This window comes from Macrotis lagotis, chromosome 1 (assembly GCF_037893015.1).
Source record: "Macrotis lagotis isolate mMagLag1 chromosome 1, bilby.v1.9.chrom.fasta, whole genome shotgun sequence".
Lineage (NCBI taxonomy): Eukaryota > Metazoa > Chordata > Mammalia > Peramelemorphia > Peramelidae > Macrotis > Macrotis lagotis.
In genome coordinates, this window is record NC_133658.1 from 243,134,333 (window position 1) to 243,155,340 (window position 21,008).

Below are 21,008 nucleotides of genomic sequence, written 5' to 3' on the forward strand. Positions count from 1 at the left end.
CATGAAACAGAATGGACTAAGCATGCGTACATGCATCAGACTTGTCCCAAAATGACTGAAAGCTATGAGCAAAAGGTTCTTGAATTTCATGATAAATAAAACTTGAGTTCAATAATTTTGTGTAATACATTTTTCCCCAAATTTTGGGCCCCAAAATTAAGGTGTGTCTTATACATGGGAAAATGTGGTAAATTGTCTTGTTAAGCAATAGCAAGGAAGTCTGTGTCATTGGATCACAAAGGATGTTAGAAGTAGGACTAGATAAGTTAAGTGTATTAAGACTAGAAACATAGGAAGGGGCAAGGTTATGAAAGGCTTTGAATTTCAAATAGAGGATTTTATATTTGATCCTAGAAGTAACAGAGAGCTATTGGAGTAGAACAAATATAGGGGTGGCATGGTCATACCTGGAATTTGAGAAGATCAATTTGATAGCTAAATGGAAAATGCACTGGAGTGAGGAGATTTGAAGTAGGGAAACCATTTTCCTATTACAATAGTTCAGGCTTCAGATGATGAGGGTGTGCATTAGGATAGTAGCTCTATCTAAAGAAAGAAACTGTATATACAAGAGATGTGAGGATAGAAACAAAAGAACTTGACAATTGATTGGATATGGGGGTGAGAGAGAGAGAATAAAGAGAGCCTAAGTGATTGCAAGCATGGTGGTGCCCTTGACAGTAAAAGGAAAGAAGAGAAGAATTTGGGGAAAAAAGACATGAGTTCAAGTTTTGAACATGTTGAATTTCAGATATCTAATGGGCAGATGACATCCAAGGTAAAGAGGAAGATAGTGAAAAAACACCTAGTTGTTCTTGACAAGTTCAAATCCTAAGACTTCAGTGAACTAAACCCCAGAATACTGAGGGAAAAAATACCTAATGTCAGGGATCTTTGGAAAAACTGTGGACAATAGAAAAGGTCCTTCAGAATGGGAAAGGGTTTGATTTCTTCTGTATTTTTTTTTCCTAATTCTAGTAGAATGAGAATTGTGGGAATAATATTTATAAGGACTTTTAATTAGTAGGTGATTATTGAGATCAGGAGATCCACCAAAGCCCTTACTTGCAACCAGAGATGCTATCAAAGAGATGTCTAGTAAATAGTTTAAAAAAAGAAACAATGATCAGAAGCAGATAGTATGGCTTCTGTATGAACAAATCATGGGAGACATATGATTTATCAGGATAACTAGATTGATAGTGTGTCATAGATATAGTTTACTAAAATTTGATGGGGTTTTATACCATTCTTTTAGACAATATGGTAGTGGTTAAATACCTGGATCCAAAGATTAGTTATTAATGTCTGTTTGAGAATAAGTCCTCAGGGGAGTGCAATAAGGATCTCTCCTTGTTTCTATTGTTTAGCATTTTTATCAGTGTCTTAGCTAGAAGGGTCAGCTAATATATTGAATGAAAAAATCAGGATCCAAAAAGCCATGATAGACTAAAGCACTGGGTCAAGTAAGGTAAGATGAAGCTTGATAGAGATAAATGTAAATTCTTGAACTTGGGTTTAAATAATCAACTTTCCAAGACTGGATGATGTGGGATCATTTAAGATTTTTATTGTTGTTCAGTCACATGTGAGCCTTTGTGATCTCAAATGGGGTTTTCTTGGCAAAGATACTGAAGTGGCTTGCTATTTCCTTTTCCAATAGTTTAAGGAAAACAGAGATTAAGTGACTTACCCACAGTTACACAGATAGTGAATATCTGAGGCTAGATTTGAACTCGTCTTTTTAAAAAAAATTCTTTTAGGGTTTTTTTTTTTTGCAAGGCAGTGGGGTTAAGTGACTTGCCCAAGACCACCCAGCTAGGTAATTATTATGTGTCTGAGGTCGGATTTGAACTCAGGTACTCCTGACTTCAGGGTTGGTGCTCTATCCACTGCACCACCTAGCTGTCCCCTTCCTTTCCTTTGAACTCAAAAGTGGGGAAGGGGCTAAAAATTTCAGGAGAAATGGACTACTAGGAAATTTCTATTTGACACTTGATGAATAGAACTGATTTGAAATTGTAGAAAGCCGGATTCCCACTTGACAAAAGGTGGGGGGGGGGCTGGTTAACCCCTTCTCAAACACTTTTCCTTTTGTATCTTATCTTCAAAATATAAGATCCTTGAAAGTAGAGATTATTTTTCCACTTGTATTAGTCTTCCCAGTGTTTTGCTTAATAGAGTTTTACATCTATTAAGCGTTTAATAATAAATGGTTATTGATTGACAATGAGGGTAGGTTTCTAGGTAGGGAAAGTAAATTTCTTGTGTCAGGTCTTTAGAAGTTGGATGACCACTTATTGGAGTTGTCAATAGTGTAGACAGTTTTCATGATCTGACCTTTATGCTTTCTTTCAATTTTAACTTTTAAGGATCTCGTCTTCCTTTTCCTTTTCTTCTCAACCTCCTCTTCCTCTTCTCTTCCTCCTTCTCTTTCTCTTTTCTTCGGTCCCATCTCCCCACCCTCTTCTTTTTTCCTTCTCTTGTATTTTTCTTGCTCTTCTTTTTTTCTCCTTCCCGTTCTAGTTATCTCTTCTTTACTCCCCTTCCTTCTCCCCTCTTCTTCTCTCTTTTTTCATCTTGTTTCTCTCTCTCTCTCTCATCTCCACCTATGTCAAGTCCCCCAGAGTCCCCAGGTCTGAAGACTCCCTCCTCTCTGCACCCAGACTCTGTGACTTGATCCTAGGAGGGAGGGGACTGACTCCTCCTCCAGCCCCCTGAGAACCACCTCCCGGCAGTCTCCCAGGGACTCTCTCTTAGCTTTGGAAGGAAAAGAGGAGGGACGGAAGAGAAACGCAGCAACCACTGCCAGGGAAGGGAAAGAAAGAAAAAAGAAAGAAAGAAAACAACCCCAGCCGGGTGGGGAGAGCGCGTAGCAGGCAGAGGCCGGCTCTCCGGCGGTCGGTGGGTCCGGGGGCACGATTCACGGGGAGCTCCGAGGGGCTCGCTCTCTCCAGCCAGCGCTGTAACGGGGGGCTTCCCGCAGGCGTGCGGGGGCCGGGGCGCGGGCGCCGAGAGGAGCAGGAAGAGCGAGGGGCGGCTGCCTCGGGGCCCGCGGGGAGCTCGGGAGCGGCCGGGGGGCAGGGGCTGGGGGCGGCCGCCCAGGATGCTAGCCGGCCGGCCCGGCCTCCGCTGCCGGAGCGTCTCCGCGGAGCCCCTTGCCGTCTAAACGCCCGTTAGGCGGGCTGTGCCGGCCCCTGCGGAGGGAGGCAGCGCGCTCCTCGGCCCCAGCCCCGGCCCCGGCCCCGGCCCGGCCCCGGCCCCGGCCCCGGCCCCAGCCCCGGGGAGAGAGAGCCCCGCGAGCCGAGCGAGGCAGCGGCCCCGCCGCGCGGGCTGCTTCCCCTGGATTTTCCATCCCTCCCCCTCCTCCGTTACCGCCTCCTTCCTCCTCCTTCCCCCTGCGGCTGGGCACATCTGGATGCTGAGGGACCGTCCTGACCTCCTCCCAGCCAGAGCCCAGCAGCCGAGGACCGTGGGGTGGGACCTGCTGCCAGGCTCCGGTGCGCTGCCGGCGGGCATGGAGGCGTCCGCCCTACGCGGAGGAGGAGTGTACGGATAAGCAGCCCCTCAAGGCTTTGGGGACCCCCGACTTTCCCGCTTGCCTGCCTGCGGCCCCACTGATCCCACTATCCGGACGGGCGACTGAGCTGGGGAGGGTCTTCCCTCAACCTCGCACAGGTAAATAGAGAGAATGAACCCCAGCAGAAGGGGGGTGGAAGGGCCCACCTTCATTCTCATCTGCTGGGGGAAGAGAGGCTTAGACAGGGGGAACTGGAGCTGACCCAGGCAGGATGTAAAGGGGTGTGTATCTGTGCCCTCTCACTTCTACTTCGGGCTTGGGAGGCGGAAGGGACAGGGAGAAGGTAGGATTCTCAGGGGTTGCTTTTCTTTCTTTCCTCTCCCCTTTACCTTCTTTCCCGGTCAGCCCTTCTCTCCCCTTCTCCCTTTCTCCCCATCTCTGTCTCCTTCACTCTTCTCTTCACCCACCCCTTCTCTCTCCATTCCAAACACATTTTATTTCAAATCCTCAAGATTTGGGCCTGGAGTGAATTGAATAGGTAAAGGAAAGAGGAGCAGAGCTTTAAAAAGAGAGATTGAAAGATGGCCAGTGCTTTACAAAGACGAGGCTCTTAAATATTTATTGAATGACAGAGAGGAAACCAAATGCTAGTAAAGGGAGAGGTTGCCAGGCCTCTAGAAGAGACAGGGAGGGGAGAGGGTTGTGTGACTGAGAGGATGTGGGTGGGTAAGGTTTGTTTCTGCAGCCTCTTGCAGTGGAGAGTTTGCACTGGCTTATGGAGGATGGAAGGGTCAAAAGGGAAGAGGCATGAGCAACAAACAGGGTAGAGTGGAGGACCTCTCCCTTATCAATTGTCTTTTGAAATTTCAGAGGAGCCAGTCCCACCTGCTGCTCAGAAAACCTCAAACCAAGCTCCATTCCAGTCAGCAAAGGCTGTTCTTCAGCCCAGACAAGAAAAGGTCCTTGGAAAATTATCCCTAGGCCTGATGGGCTCCTGGTAGGACAGGCTAACCGGAAGAAGTGTCCACCATCCTCCCCTTTCCAGTTCTCTGAGTAGACCTGAGAGGAAATAGAATGCCCAAGAACCAGGGCTTCTCCGAGCCCGAGTACTCGGCTGAACAGTCGGCCGAGTACTCGGTCAGCCTGCCTTCAGATCCTGATCGGCCGGGTGGACGGACCCATGAAATCTCTGTCAGGAACACAGGCTCCTGCCTCTGCCTACCCCGCTTTATGCGGTTGACTTTCATCCCAGAGTCCCTGGAGAACCTGTATCAGACTTACTTCAAGAGGCAACGCCATGAGACCCTCCTGGTTCTGGTGATTTTTGCCATCCTCTTCGATTGCTATGTGGTGATCATGTGTGCTGTGGTCTATTCCCCTGATAAGCTGGCTCCCATTGTGGTGGCCGGGGTAGGGCTACTGCTGGACATCATCCTCTTTTTCCTCTGTAAGAAGGGCCTTCTCCCAGACAGAGTCAGCAGGAAGGTGGTCCCCTACCTGCTGTGGCTGCTTATCACCGCCCAGATTTTCTCATATCTTGGCCTGAACTTTGCTCGCTCCCATGCAGCCAGTGACACGGTGGGCTGGCAGGCCTTCTTCGTCTTCTCCTTCTTCATCACTCTGCCCCTCAGCCTGACTCCTATCGTGCTCATCTCCGTGGTCTCCTGTTGCATCCACACTCTGGTGCTGGGGGTAACTGTTGCCCAGCAGCAGCAGGAACAGTTGGATGGCATTGAGTTGCTAAGGGAGGTAAGTATCCATCCCTCACTCACTACTCTTCTCTGAGCAGAGCTGGGCCAAGGCATTTGTGTACCCTCTATAAGACGGGAAAATGGTAGCCTCTGTGTGGTTCTCTCTAATGGTTTGAAGCTGTAGATTCAATCAAAATTTTAAGCATTTATTGATGTGCAAAGCATTGTAAATCCTTCTTCAAAATACCTATCTGCCCTAAAGAGAATTTTCTGGCATTAAAAATACTAGAGTGTTGATAAAGAGTAAATCTTTGAGTCAAGATGACCTGGGTTCAAGTCCTGCCACTGACATACTGTGTGACTCTGGGCAAGTCACGTAACTTCTCAGGGTTCCTAGACAATTTTCTATGAGTCTGACTTTCAGACAAGGATCTGCTCTGCCTTGGTAGGAGTTTTTTCACTGGCAGTTCTCTATTCAGATGAAATCATAATTCTGGTCCCTTCCTCCCTCCTCCCACTAAAAAAATGTGTACTTTTGTGTTTGTTTATTTTTGGTATTATTTTGGACTTGTGATTTCGTCATTGTGGAAACTCCCACTTCCAATGTGGATCAGCAACCCAGAATTTATAGTCTTAGAGAAATGTTTAGAGTCTTGTGAGGTTATATGACTCATCCAGGGTCACACAGCTGGTAGGTATCAAAATTAAGACTTGAACTTAGGTCTTCCTGACTTCAAATTCTCTCTTTCTGTCTCTGCTTCCCAACTCTTCTTCACCCTTGTATTTCTAAAAGGGTCTCTTTTTTGTCCTCAACAGTTGTATCCCTAGTTGGAATGATGGTTATGGCTAAAACCCTCCCTTCCCCTAAAGAAGAGGTGACTATCCTGAGAATGAGCAACTGAAGCTTCTCTTCTTTTGCTTTGCAGTCTGAAAGGGTTCTGAAGAAGCTCCAAGATTCCCAGTGGTTTACAACTTCAGTAGTGCTGACCACTATCTTTCCAAGCCTAACAGAGTCAACCACATCTTGCCAATTCCCTAATGCTAAATGTGGACAAAGTTGAGTCTCTGGGTTGCTCCATTGTCCATACACTAGCATAAATCTTTTGTTTCTCTTCCCCATTCGTTAATGGCTTCCAGTAGATATCTGGGAATTCTCCCATTTCATCTTTGCTTCCAGGCTTCCTTAGCCTCCTTCAAATCTCAGCTAAAGTCCTACCTTCTGTAATAAGACTTTCCCATTTCTCCTTAATGCCTGTACCTTCCCAAGAATCTCCAAATTAATCTGTCTACATTTTACTTGTACATGTTGCTTCCCCCAGTAGATTGTGAGCTCCTTGAGATTAGGGACAACTTGTCTTTGTAGCCTCACCTCTTAGTACAATATTAGGTTGACCCCAAGGCTCTGAGCAGCCTCCCCATTAGTGTGTTTGATTTTCCACCAGAAGCATTCTTTGAAGTATCAAGTCTATTGCTTCTGGTTTCCAGAGTTCCTGGTAGTTTTTGATTTGCCTTGCTTGGGGTACCCCAGAGTAAGGAGGACCCATTGCTAATCCATTAAAGGGTTAGCATTCCCTGAATAAACCAGATTATGAGGGTATAAGAACTTGCTAAGGCCCAGCCTTGGAGTCAAGAAGACATTGCCTCAGATTCTGATTTATTAATCTGTGACATACGCTACTTTCATTGAAAATGGACAAAACATAGATTTAATGCAAGAAGGGAGGTTAGAGATTATCTAGACCAACCCCCTCATTTTACCTACGAGAAGCTGAGAAGTAGAGTGGCTAAATTCTGGAGGTTACACAGCTAGCAAGAGTGCAAGGCAATTTGATTCAATTTTAGACTTAGTTGTGCATTAACAAGGTAGACCCAGAGATTGTTTTTAAAGAAAATTAAATTATATTCTGTTTTCAAAGGCAGGGAAACATAATATTATATTTCAGAAATGTTTTAAAGGGTTTTAAGCGAATATTTTAGAGGGTGTTATAAAGGCATTGTAGTATAGTTTATAGTATTTTACCTGGAATTAGTAAGACCAGGTTCAAATGCCACCTTTGACACTAATAAGTGACTATGGATCATAGGTAAGACTTGAATCCTTTTAGAGTCTCAGTTCTCTAAGACTAGAGATTACATTTCTAAAGGCTAATGAATCAATTAACCATCAAGGATTTGTTTTGTTTGTTTGTTTGTTTTTACAGGATTGAGTGACTTGCCCAAGGTCACACAGCTAAGTAAGCATTAAGTGTCTGAGGCCTTATTTGAATTCTACGACAGTTCTCTATTCACTGCACTACCTAGCTACCCTATCCTCAAGTATTTGTTAAGTGCTTACAATGTGGTAGATTTTTCTGGAGAATGGTTTGGTTGGGGCAATGGGAAGGCTTTTGACCCCTCAAGAATCACATGGATTACTATGGGTTATGCCGAACTGATTTGTGACTGCCCCTCCCCAGGCACGATTTCATTTCACTCCTGACTCTAACCATTGCTTTTCTACAGCCTTTGCAGCCATCTCTTCCTCTCATCCTTCCTCCTGCTATTCTGAAACACAATCTAATCAACTCTGCCATTGTTCCTGAATAGGATATTTCAATCTATTTCCCTGATCACCATTCTTCACCATTCTCATAACTTTCTGAACATCCCCAAACTTTTCCTCTCTGGCTATTACTCCCTTTTTATATCTTGATTTACCCATTAGAATGTAAGGTAAGAACTTTCTTTGCTTTTGGTATCTGTATCCCTAGGCTTTGACACATAGTGAGTTCTTGATTAATTAATTAGTCAATTAATCCATCTGGAAACCTTCAGAAAAGCTATGCTACCTAGGAGACTATATGGATTAGGGGTCAGACCAACTGGACTGCTAGGGACAGAAATACCAAGATGTTCAGGATATGATTTCTCTCTCAACACATTCAATTTAGATCAATGTATAGCCGGGAAAAAATGTAAAGACTAACAGATTGACTTCTGTGGGAGGTGGGGGGAGGGGGAAATTGCAAAATTCAAAAATAAATTAATTTAAAAAAAACAAGATGAAGAGAAGTCAGCAAATGGGAATCTGGGAAACTTTTTAAACTGAAGAAAAGGAGGAACCAAGACTAAATGACATTCCTCTGTAAACAATATGGACCTCAGTTTCCTCATATGTAAAATGAGGGGATTGAATTAGATAATCCTAAAAATTCCTGAAAATTGATGAAAGAGCAAATTAAGAAATCTTTACATCGAAATAATGCTGGAGAATTTATGATAACTTTGGAAGGGAAGGAGTCCTGGAGTGGAAGATAATGGTAGGCAGTGTGATGGAAGCCTAGAATGGGCAAATAGTCCCATGATAGAACCTCTCACAGTCCTATGGTGAACCAATATTTAAAAATGCAGATGACCACAATCTGATCTTCTTTAGGATGGTTTATTTTTTAAAAATTCTATTGATGTATTTTGTTTTTATATTACATTTACAAACTACCCCACTCCATGAAAGGCTTACTATAATTAAACAGTAAATTATGTAAAAGAATATAGTGACTTCATCTGAGAGAATATGCATTACATGTCTATAGCAACCCCCACCTCTATTTAAAACTTTAAAAAAATTTACAGAAATCTATTTCTTTCTACCACCTGCTTCAATGAAAAAAGGAGAAAAGAAAAATTAATTTCTTTTTTTTTTGCAAGGCAAATGGGGTTAAGTGGCTTGCCCAAGGTCACCCAGCTAGGTAATTATTAAGTGTCTGAGACCAGATTTGAACCCAGGTACTCCTGACTCCAAGGCCGGTGCTTTATCCACTACGCCACCTAGCTGCCCCTGAAAAATTAATTTCTTATAAGCACGTATAGTCAAGCAAAACAAATGCCTTCCATTGGCTATATAAAAATATGTATATTATATATATATATAATATAAACATATATTTTAATTTTTGAACCCTGAGATCTTTCAACTCTCCTCTCGGAGGTAGAAAGTGTTTCATCATCTATTTTCTGAAATCATGGATAGTCTTATTAATTTTACTTCTTAGAGCATTCAAAGTTAATATTTGTTTTAGTTCTGCTCATTCCATTCCTCATCAGTTCATAAAAGTCCTTAAACTTGTTCATTTTAAAAACATTAATGGTATAACATAATATATAAGACAAATAATATGGTATAGTATTCTTCTAGTCATGCTCACTTCACTCTGTACCAGTTTTTTCAAGTCTTTCCATGTCCTTTTGAAATAATTCATTTCTTCATTTCTTACATCCCAATAGAATTTGATCACACTCATATTCCACAACTTACTTAGTTATTCTTCAACTGATGGACATCCTTTTAGTTTCTGAGTTTTTGCCACTACCAAAAAACTACTATAAATTTCTTTTATACATAAGACTTTTTTCTATTTCTTTAATTTTTTTTTGATCTAGTAGTATACCTTGCAGCATGGCTGGGTCAAAGGGCAGTCATTGTTTAGTAACTTTTTGTGTATAATTCCAAATAACTTTTCAGAATGACTATATTCATTAACAGGTCCTATTTTCCCACAACCCTTCCAACATTGATCATTTTCTGTTTGTCACTTTCATTCATGTCAGAAGAAATCACAGAATTGATTTAATTTTCATTTCTTAAATTAGTGATTTGGAACTGTTTTTCATATGGCTACAGTAGCCTAGGTTTCTTCCTATGAGAACTACCTGCTCATATCCTTAAACCATTTATTAGCTGGGGAATGGCTCTAAGTTTTATAAATATGAATCAGTTCCCTATGTAATTTTAGAAATAAGCCCATCATCAGAGAAACTTGCTGTAAATATTTTTTCCATTTTTTTCATTTTAGCTATACTGGATTTTTTCATATTAAAAAATTTTTAATTTTATTTTATCCAAGTTCTTGATTTTATCTTCTGTTATCCTCTCTATCTCTTGTTTGGATATAAATTTTTCTTTTCTTGGGGTTATTTTTGTTTCATGATTTTCTTTGGAAAGTTCTGGATCCTATGAAACCTTATGCTGGCCTGTTGTCCACTCTGTTGTTCAGGGGAGATTCCTCAGGGTACACCTTTCAGGTAATTTACTAGGAGCACTTTAGCTGGGGATGCTCTATGACCTAAATTATCAGGGATATTATCCTTTGTGCATACATTCTCTGGCATGGTGAAAAGTATGTTGAATTAAAGTTAAATCTAATATGGAGTGAGGAGAAGGAAGAACTGAATTAGGTATCAGATGACTTGTCTTTATTAGTCTGTTAACCCTGGACAAGTTGTTTAAGTATCAGAACTTAACTAAGAAATGGGTGTAATAACAGAGTCCCTGCTACCCACAAAAGCAAATAATAGTAGCTGACATTTATATAACATTTAAGGTTTGTAAAGTGCTTCACATTTTTTAGACACATATACATATGTTTTTGGGCTTTTGGAGGAGGCATGGAGATATAAAGGAATGTTTCTGGACTCAAAGGACAAAAACCAGGGTTTAAATTTCAACCCAGGCAAGTCACTTAACCTCTCTTTGCTCATCTGTGAAATGAAGGACTTTGATTAAATACTCTCTTAAGATTCCTTCTAGTTTCAGATCTATTATCCTCATTAATAACTCTATGAGGTACTATACAAATATATCGGTCCTCCCTATTTTATAAGCTTCAGATCTGTCATTCTCATGAATAACTCTATGAGGTACCCTAGAAATGTATTGTTCTCCCTATTTTATAATTGGGGGAAACTATGACTCAGGCAGGCATAGTTATAAAAATAATATGCCTAGTTAATAGAATAGCACTTACTAACTGCCAGGCACTGTTATTATCATACTTAATCCTCAAAACAGCCTTGCAAGGTAGGTGTTATTATTAGCCCCGTTTTTCAGATGAAGAAACTAAGGCAAGCAGAGGTTGAAATGACTTGCCACAAGGTTAGTAACTGTCTGAGGCTGGATTTGAATTCAGGTCTTCCTGATTCCAGACCCAGCCCTCTATCCACTGCCTAGCTGCTCATGATGTCCTAGCTAGTAAATTGCAGAGGAAGGATTTTCAATTCATGTCTTTCCTGATGCCATGTCCGAAGCAATGATCAATCACTCTACTAACATGTTGTCAACAATCAGATAACGTATGGGGTAAGTCCTTTGTAAGGGGTAAAGCACCATGCAAATAACCCTTACCACTATTATATACCCAGACATAGGCTCATAGAACTAATGTTGAAAGAGACCTTGGAAGTCATCTAATCCAACCCCTTCATTTTACAGAGATGAAACTGAAAGTCCAGGGGGGTTTAGGGTTACACAGATGACAATTATAGTAGGATTTGAACCCAGTTCTTATGATTCCAGAGTCTGTGCTCTTCCTGTTATAGTATTCCCACATAAAGTAAAAACTCAGTTATATGGCAACTATCTGCAAGCAAGGAAAAAGCTTTGAAAGTGAAAATAGATGAAACAAACCCCATGAATTAAAAAGCCTACATACTCTACTTATGGGAGGGCCCCTTAGAAAGCACATTGGCTATGGAGTTGGACATTGAGTTCAAATTCCAGCTCTTCCATTTTATCATTTTTATGTTAAAAATGAGGGATTTGCATCAGGTGAGTTTCTGGGTCTCTTCTTATCCCCAAATCTACATTCCTGTTTTCCTTTTTTTTTTCACAGTTTCTAAAGCTCATAGCAGATTCCAAACAACAAAAGAAGAAAGAGCTTCCTGGGGGGGGGGGGGGGCTCTCAGAAACAGACAAAAGTCAACTTCACTGTAAAGGAAGAGATCAAAAAAGTAGAAAACAAAACAGGAAGGTTCACAAAACGACAGAGCCATTAAGGGTGGGAAGAAATAGTCCTTATGTCTCAAAGGAATCCCTGGGTGTGTGTGTGTGGGGGGGGGTATGACTATAATGTAGCCCTTTTCAATAAGGAAGACTCAACCACCAAGGAAGGATTCATGGTAGTCAGTGGCTTCCATTTAAGAAGGCAGGGATGGACAGGTGTGCATGATACATTTGAGAAGGAATTCCATTAAAGTAGTTAAGAGAAAAGTTGAGGCTTCAGATATGTAGAGAATTTAGTTAGGAATTGGATATGATATTGAGAAGTTCTGAGGGATGGAGGAAGGGAACTGAGAGCTCATGTCACATAGCCTGCCTTTTCTCAGAAAAGGAGAAGGCTGATGGTAAATGAAGGCAATGTGGTTCAGTGGATAGAGGGCCAGCTTCTAGTGGATTCTCAAATCTTGCCTCTGAAGGGCCTACAGCCAACTCTTTAGTAGCATTATAAAAATAACAATTGAATTTTGGATCTAGTAGTTTAATATTCTAATGAAATTCCCCCCAATTTTTTTATTTTATTTATTTTGAATTTTACAATTTTCCCCTCTAATATCACTTCCCTCCCCCTACTCCCCACAGAAGGCAGTCTGTTAATCTTTACATTGTTTCCATATATACATTGATCTAAGTTGAATGTGATGAGAGAGAAATCATATCCTTAAGAAAAAAAGTATGAGATAACAAAATTTTTGTAATTTTAATAAATTAAATTAAATAAAATTTTAATAAAATCTTATGTAGATAATTTTTTTTTTAATTTAAGGTAATAGTTTTTGGTCTTTGTTCAAACTCCACAATTCTTTTTCTGGACATAGATGCAATTCTCCATTGCAGATACCCCAAAATTGTGCCTCATTATTGCACTGATTGAATGAACAAGTCCATTAAGGTTGATCATCACCCCCATGACCCCCCAATTTTTTCAAAATTAAAATTAACTTTGTCTAATTCCATCCAATTCAGTGTTTATTCTTCATCAATTTGAAACTCATTATTAGGGCCTTTTAATATTTTTCTCCATATCATAGATCAGAGGATTTAGAACTAGAAGGGACTTTAGAGAGCTATCCCAATGCTTTCATTTTACAAATAGGAAATAACTACTATGGGCATAGGCGACAAAGGCTGCCCTGCATGTAGTCAAGGAAGATATTACCCACTATAAACTATTATTTTTTTTCCTTAAAGCTAAGACCAGTCATTTCATCAGATTTAGGGGATTCTCTTCTAGCAATGCCTTCTACTATTCCATCTCAATTTTCCTTATTTTGAGGGTAACTTCCAGAAAGCTGTCTCCAGCCCTGATCTTATTTCTAGAATTCCAGATATGCATTTCAATCAGTCCCCAGGACGAGCTTCCCCTCAATGCGCTGCCTTGCATAGTAGTGAATACCCTTTTACCAGAGGTATTCAAACAAAGATTGCATTGCTATAGACAAGGGTGATATTAGAAGGATCTCTGCCTTGTCAATCACTTATTAGGGAGCTACTGTGGCATGCAGTAGACAATGAGGCTAAGAAGACAAGAAACAAAGAATTTCTGCCCTTGTGGGGCCAAATACACACACACACACACACACACACACACACACACACACACACACGCATATATTTACTGTGTATGTTGATTGTATTTCCATACATAAATCTATATGAGGGGAACATCAGCAATGGGGGGGAGAGGAATTAGGAATGGCTTAACATGAGAGGTGACAATGGATCTGAGTCTTAAAAGAAGTGAGGGAGTTTAAAATTGAAGAATGAGGAAGGAATATATTCTAGATGAGGGTGACAACCTATGCTGCAGCATGGAGATGAAAGTCAGAATGTCATGAAAAGCTAGGGAGGTACCAAAGCCAGCTCAAGCTAACTGTTAAATTTTCAGCATGAATATTAAAACCTCTGAAATTGATAAGTGCTATAAATCAGGTCTTGGATTTATTGTTTTGTTGATTGCTTAGATTTTAAAAGAAAATGTTAATTATGCAAATTAAACTTAATAGTATATTGTGTATACTTTGAATTTTTGAGGAGCTGGTTAATAAACATTTACCAGCATATCTCTATGTGTACATGGCAGAGCAATTAGCCAGTCTGAGCTGTAAAATCCTTGATGGTAGTAATATATAATAAACCTGGAAAGGCAGGTTGGAGACAGTCTGGGAAGGGCTTAAAATGTCAAACAGAACTTTATATTTGATCCAAGGGATCATATGGAGTTTCTTGAGCAGGAGAATACATGGTCAGTCCTGTCCTTTAGTAAAATCTCTGTCCAGCTGTATGAAAGATGTATTGGATGAGAGATTTTGTGGGTAGGGAGACCATTTAAAAGACTATTGCAATAGTGCATGTGAGAGGTGATGAATTCAGGAGTCAGCTGTGTGACTGAACTGATAAGATTTGGCACCTGATTTTGTTTGTGTGTGTGTGTGTGTGTGTGTGTGTGTGTGTGTGTGTGTGTGTTTGTGTGTGACAGAGAAAGAGAGACAGAGAGACAGGGAGTCAGAAAGAGAGAGAGAGAGAGAGAGAGAGACAGAGACAGAGAGAGACAGAGAGAGACAGAGACTGGGTTAAGAGACAGACAGAAGAGTTAGGAATGACTTTGAGTTTGTAAATCTAGGTGACTATAAGGAAGATGGACTGGAAATAAAACAAGAAAGTTAGGAAGAAGGGTGTGCATAATGAGCTCTATTTTAGAAATAGTGAATTTGAAATGACCATAAGGGTATCTAACTAAAAGTTCTAATACAAGCTGATGATGTGGAACTGGAGCTCAGGAGAGAGATTAAGGTGAGCTATAGACATCTGGAAATCTCATGTATGCTAGCTGATGAGATTCTGAAGATGGGTATTGAAAAAATAGAGCTTTGGTGGGAGTGGGTGTGGTGGGTTGTCCCATACTTAATGGGCAGGAGATGGATAATTGAACAATTGGCCCTTAAGAAAGACAGGGCGGGGAAAGAAGAATGGAGAAAACAATGTCACAGAAACCCAGGGAGGAGAAGGTTGTCAACAGTGTCAAAGAAGTCAAGAAGAAGGAGGATTGAGAAAAAGTAATCCAATTTCTTATTGAAAAGAGCCCTGGCAGTTCTGGAGGGAGCAGTTTCAGTTGAGGAATGAGGTCAAAAGTGAGTTTGCAAGATGGTATAGATGGTTAGATTTGCTGATCTCTCAGTGCTCTTACAACTCAAAATGATTCACCTCATGAAGCTGGAAACATTCCCCTGGATTCAAAGGAGGCCCAGAGGGAAAAGGTGAGGGTTCCCAGTCTGCAATGGGAGAAGGAAAGGAGTTGGGGGAGGGCTACAATTTCCAAACTAGGATGAATTTATTAGGTTTTCTCATACCTCAAAGAAACCAATATGATTGACCCTATAGAATCTGACTGATGGAGAAAAGTGTCTCTAGTTCTTACAGACATAGATATCCCAGAGATCTTTCTTTTACTGTACTACCATCTTCTTTCAGAGGTGGAAGGTCCCTTCTAGATCATCTATTCTAACCCTGATCTTCTTAAACATTGCTCCCCTTCACATACTCTATGGTTCAGTTCCACTGGCCTGCTGGTTGTCACTCTTACCTTTGCACTGACTGAACTCAGTGTTTGGAATGCTCTCCCTTTTTATCTTCACTTCTTGGAGTCTCTGTTTTTTTTTCAAGGCAATGGGGTTAAGTGGCTTGCCCAAGGCCACACAGCTAGGTAATTATTAAGTGTCTGAGGCCTGATTTGAACTTAGGCACTCCTGACTCCAGGACCAGTGCTCCCCTCTGGGTTCTTTTAAGATTCAACTTGTATCTCCTTGAGAGTAAGGATTTTCCAGTTTTCTCCCATTTGAATCTTGCTTCCTTTCCTCTACAAGGTTGCTTTTATATATATTTCATGCATGCTTATATGTTCATGCTGTCTCCTCCATTGGAATGTAAGTTGGGACAGCTAGGTGGGGCAGTGAATAAGAACTAACCCTGGAGTCAGGAGAACTTGAGTTCAAATGTGGTCTCATACACTAGAGATTCACTAGCTGTGAGACTCTGGGTAAGTCACTTAACTCAATTGCCCGAAGGTGGTGAAAAAAGAGTGCAAGCTCCTTCAGAGTGGGTACTATTTCATTTATGCCTTTCTCAGCATCTAATACAGAGCCTAGAATAGAGTATATATTTAATCAGTGTCTAAGTTATCCTACCTAGGAATGACAAATAGGTCATCCAGTCCAAGGATTAGGGAAAAACCCCAGGTTATGTGTGGTTGAGATTTATTGTGCCAGAGGAAGCTCCTGGGATAAACCTTGGTACAGAACTCCTTCTCTTTTCTCTCTTTTTTTTTCGGGGGGGGGGGCGGCGTAAGGGAATTGATGATGATGCTTGTCCTTCATCTATCAGATATCATGGTCTTCGAGAATGAATTGGATTTCAGTGAGGGGTGCTGTGCTAAGTCACCAGCCTCACTTTCTCACCCAGAGTCTTCTGGGTCCAGTGGCCAGATATGGATCAGGACAACTGGAGATAGTCCTGGATGTGAGGAATCAGGGTTACATGATTTACTCACAGAGTAAGTATCAAGTGTCTTGAGTCTGGATTTGAACTCAAGTCCTCTTGACTCCAGGGCTAATGCTATATTCACTGTGCCACCTAGTCATACTCCCCCCTTCATTTCTTTTGATGCAATCCAAACTTTTCTTGAAAAACATATAATGGATAGTAGGCTCCAGGTCCAAGAGATGCAAACCAACTCCTATAGATGAGATCAGTGCCATGCCTTGTAATTGTAACTAAGAATCTCTCAACTTTGAAGTCTATGCTTTTAGGAATCTGAGATTTAGCAAAAAATATATTGAATTAGAAATTCTTTCCTGAAATCATCATCCTAAACTCTGAATTTTGGAAGTAGTTTATTGAGATTACATATATGTCACAAGAGACAGTCCCTTGAAATATAATCAATTAAAAGTAAAACTGTAGGGGGTGGCTAAGTGGTGCAGTGGATAAAGCACTGGCCTTGGAGTCAGGAGTACCTGGGTTCAAATCTGGTCTCAGTTACTTAATAATTACCTAGCTGTGTGGCCTTGGGCAAACCACTTAACCCCATTTGCCTTGCAAAAACCTAAAAAAAAAACAAAAACAAAAAATAAAACTGTATTCTTGGATAGAGACAATTTGGTGCAGATGGGGAAAAGGCCTGGTTTGGAGTCAGAGGATCTGAGTGAATAAATGAATGAATCAACAAGCATTTATTACATGCCTACTATGTGCCAGACTCACAAATGAAACAGTACCTACTCTCCACATTCCATGAATGGAACCAGTTCACTTCTGATTTTATTTTATTTTATTTTATTTATTTTATTTTATTTATTCTGATTCTATTTCTAAGGCATCTTGATATCTCCAAGGTGGTGAATCATGCAGGCCCTGAAGCCAGGAATACCAGAGCTCAAATCAGCTTCCGCAAATCACTTAACCTGTGTTTGCCTCAGTTTCCTCCATAGTACCTACCTTGCAGGGTTGTTGTGAGAATCAAATGAGAGAATATTTATAAAAAGCACCTAACACAATAATACTTATTCCCTCTTTTCCCCCTCCTTTTGTCTCCTCATCCTCATCCTAGTTGGTGGAATGCAAATGTTACAGTCATTAGAAGAGACATATTTCCCATTATAATTTAATAAATTGGCATTCTGGTTTTAAATTAGTCTCTCTTGAATTTGGTTATGGTGACTCAATCACCCAGAGTCTGTTCAACCTTGGATGGCCTGATCAAAGTGAGGTCACAAATCTGCCAACACTGAGAACCAAGCTCTTATTCATGGTGTTTGCACTAGGGCACAGCTTTTCATGAGACCCTGAAGCAAAGATCTAACTGCCTCAGTCCTACTTTATAAAGGACATCTTCTTATTTTCCTTGACATTTCTTGGAGCTTTTCTCTTCCCCTTCATCCCTACTACATATACATAAATATACACATAGGCATATATATATATATATTTACATACACATATATGTGTGTATATTCTGCATGTGTATGTATACATATATACCAAGTGACTATGAGGGCAGGTAGAGTCAGACACAACCAAACAATATACACAGGGTCATAGATCTAGGACTTGGAGGGTTCTCAGAGACCACTTAGTTTAAACCTTTCATTTTACATATAAGTATCTTGAGATCTGGAGCCAGGAAGTGACTTGCTCAAGATCATAACAAGGACAATAAGAGGCAGAGTTTCGTTCAGACTCAGGTTCTGTGACCCCAAGGTCAGAGTTCTTTCTGCTTCTCTGTAGCATCTCACCTCATTGACATATCCCTAGAAGAACTTTTTGAGGTTCAATGACTGTCATTTTTATCTTTGTATCTTCAGCATCTGCCACAGTTTGTTCTTAAATAATGTTTTTTGAAAGAATTAATATTGATCTGTCTGGAATTTCCATTGAACTATAGCTGAATCCTAGAAATATTTTCAAAATTTCAGAACTTGGCTCAATCTAGCTAAATTATTTCTTTGTATGTGTTTGGGAGGGGATGGGAAATGGTGGGATTTATTAAGGGAAAAGAGAAAATTTTTATTAAGAAATAGATGAGGTTTTTTTAAGCATTCTTGTAGACATTAAGGAGATAGAGGAAATCCATTCTTATATAAATCATGGATTGTGGATTCCATACACCAGTATGATATTTTTGATGGAAGAAAAGCCTTCCCAAGGGATTAGGAGGATTTCAGAGACTTGGGCATGGGGGCATAATTAGGGGAGATGCAGGAGCAGAGGCTAAGAACTTGCTCAGTATATGTTAAATGCCAGTCAAACCCTCTGGCAAAGATTCAGCCCACAGTCTCATCAAGGACCATTTCTAGGATATCCTAATGCAAAGACAGAGAAAAGCTCAGTCATCTTGAGCATACATAGCATACAATCAGTCAAGGAAATCTTTATTAAGTTCCTACAATGTGTTAGGCAGTATGCTAGGCTCTGAATATAGAAAGAAAGGCAAAAGATCATTCCTGCCCTTAAGGAGCTTACAGTCTATAATGGAAGACAACATGCAAACAACCATGTACAGACAAATATATTTATATATGTGATATGTATATAAAAGTATATTTATATATTTATTCTTATATATTTATATTTATACATTATATTTATATATGTGATATGTATATAAAAGTATGTATAAGTACTGGAATAAGTACAAGTGTTGGGGGTAATATGAAAGGGAAGGCATCAGCATGTGGGGATGGGGGAGGGAGGCTGGGATAGGTCTTTTACAGAAGTTGGGTTTTGAGTTGATACTTGCAGGAAGCCAGGGAAGCCAGAAGGCAGCAGTGGGGAAGTAGAATGTTCTAGGTATGGGTGGTCGTCATTGCAAAGAAAAAGTCAAGAAATGGATTAATATGTGTAAGAAACAGTAAGAAAGCCTATTTCCCTGGATTGTAGAATATGTGGAAGGGAGTAAGGTGAAAGACTGGAAAGGTAGGAAGGGTCCAAGTTAGGTTATAAAAGGGTGATGAGGGTCTGCACCAGGGTGGGGGCTGTGAAAGCAGAGAGAAAATGTTTATGAGAGGCATAGATATTATGCTGTGTTTGGAGTCGGGAAGACCTAGCTTTAAATCACACTTCAGATGCTACCTTTTAATTTCTCTGAGCCTTAGTTTCCTTGTCTGTAAAATAAGGATCAAAATATCATTTATCTCATAGTGTTTTTACAAGGGTCAAAGGAAATAAGTGTTGTAAACCTAAAATTTCTGTAAATGAAAGCTATAATTATTCATATAGAAAGTGTTGACTTCTTGATAAATAATAATAAGATTATTATTCTTTTTTAGGTATTTTGTAAGGCAAATGGGGTTAAGTGGCTTGCCCAAGGCCATACAGCTAGGTAATTATTAAGTGTCTGAGATCAGATTTGAACCCAGATCCTCCTGACTCCAGGGCCAGTGCTTTATCCACTATGCCACCTAGCTGCCCAATTATTATTCTTTTTTAACCATACATATGATCTCATTATTGCAGGGACCTTCTTATGCCATTGGTCTTTTGACTCAGGCCTGCTCTAGACCAAAGTACCTTTCCTGACATTTATATAGCAATGTTTATAAAATTCTTTATAGGAATTAGTTCATTTGATCCTCTTCTATCATGGGCCATCTATGATAAAAGGAGAGGGATGTGAGTGCAATCAGTCAGGAGTCTGAGGTAGAAAGGTCATTCATAATTAAAGAAAGCAATGTAGTTGAGAAGGTGTAACTATTTGTGAGGTCTAATTCATACCGAAGTACAGAATTGGGTGACAAGGAGAAAATTACATTGAATCCAGTGATCAGAGTAATACTTGGCCTATTGGAAGCTCATAATTCAGTTCTGAGTCCCTAAAATCCATTCTTTATGTCTACTATATAAACATACCAAGAAAATTTTTATTGGTAATTTTTTAAAGCCAAAATTTGATTATCTTTCTTACAGAACCCCAGAATCTTGTGTAATGAGTAGTTTAATTCACATTTGAACAGAAATCTTCTTTATATTATACCCAAAATATGACTTTTCCTGTCTTTGCTTAAAAAAACCTCACTTCAATAGTGAAGACTTTCCCCCCCTTGACTTTGTCTATACCTTATCCAATTCATCCATTTGTATACCCTCTCTTTTCCTTTCTATTTACCTTCTCACTCTCTCAGCTACTCTCTGAAATGTGTGCATATAACTATAAACATTAATCTTACTACCTATATCTCTTCTTTGGAATGTCTGTATATAACTATATATATAATGCAATATAATCATTCATATGGCATCATTGAGGATCAAATTATTCCATTTGTATTTTTTTTGAAATGCTGCTCCCAAATCACTGGGATTAATACCATGAATAATTTCCTTAGCATATATTCAGTCTAAAATTTATTGACTTCTTAGAATGCATGGGAAGAGTGTCTATTAAAGATTAAATTAAAATGCTTATTTAATAAACATTTTTTTCTGAACATCA

At 40.1% G+C, this 21,008-nt stretch overlaps 1 protein-coding gene across 2 annotated transcripts in view; it reads left to right on the forward strand.

The window, feature by feature from the left end:
* Window positions 1–3,340: 3,340 nt before the first annotated feature.
* Window positions 3,341–21,008, forward strand: part of ADCY3 (adenylate cyclase 3) — a 129,199-nt gene continuing 111,531 nt past the window's right edge. For both annotated transcript variants that reach the window (XM_074209977.1, XM_074209978.1), the window contains exons 1-2: window positions 3,341–3,678; window positions 4,391–5,269. In XM_074209977.1, coding sequence (XP_074066078.1) covers window positions 4,595–5,269 — 675 coding nt within the window. In that variant the 5' untranslated portion in view covers window positions 3,341–3,678; window positions 4,391–4,594. The remainder of the gene's footprint in view (window positions 3,679–4,390; window positions 5,270–21,008) is intronic.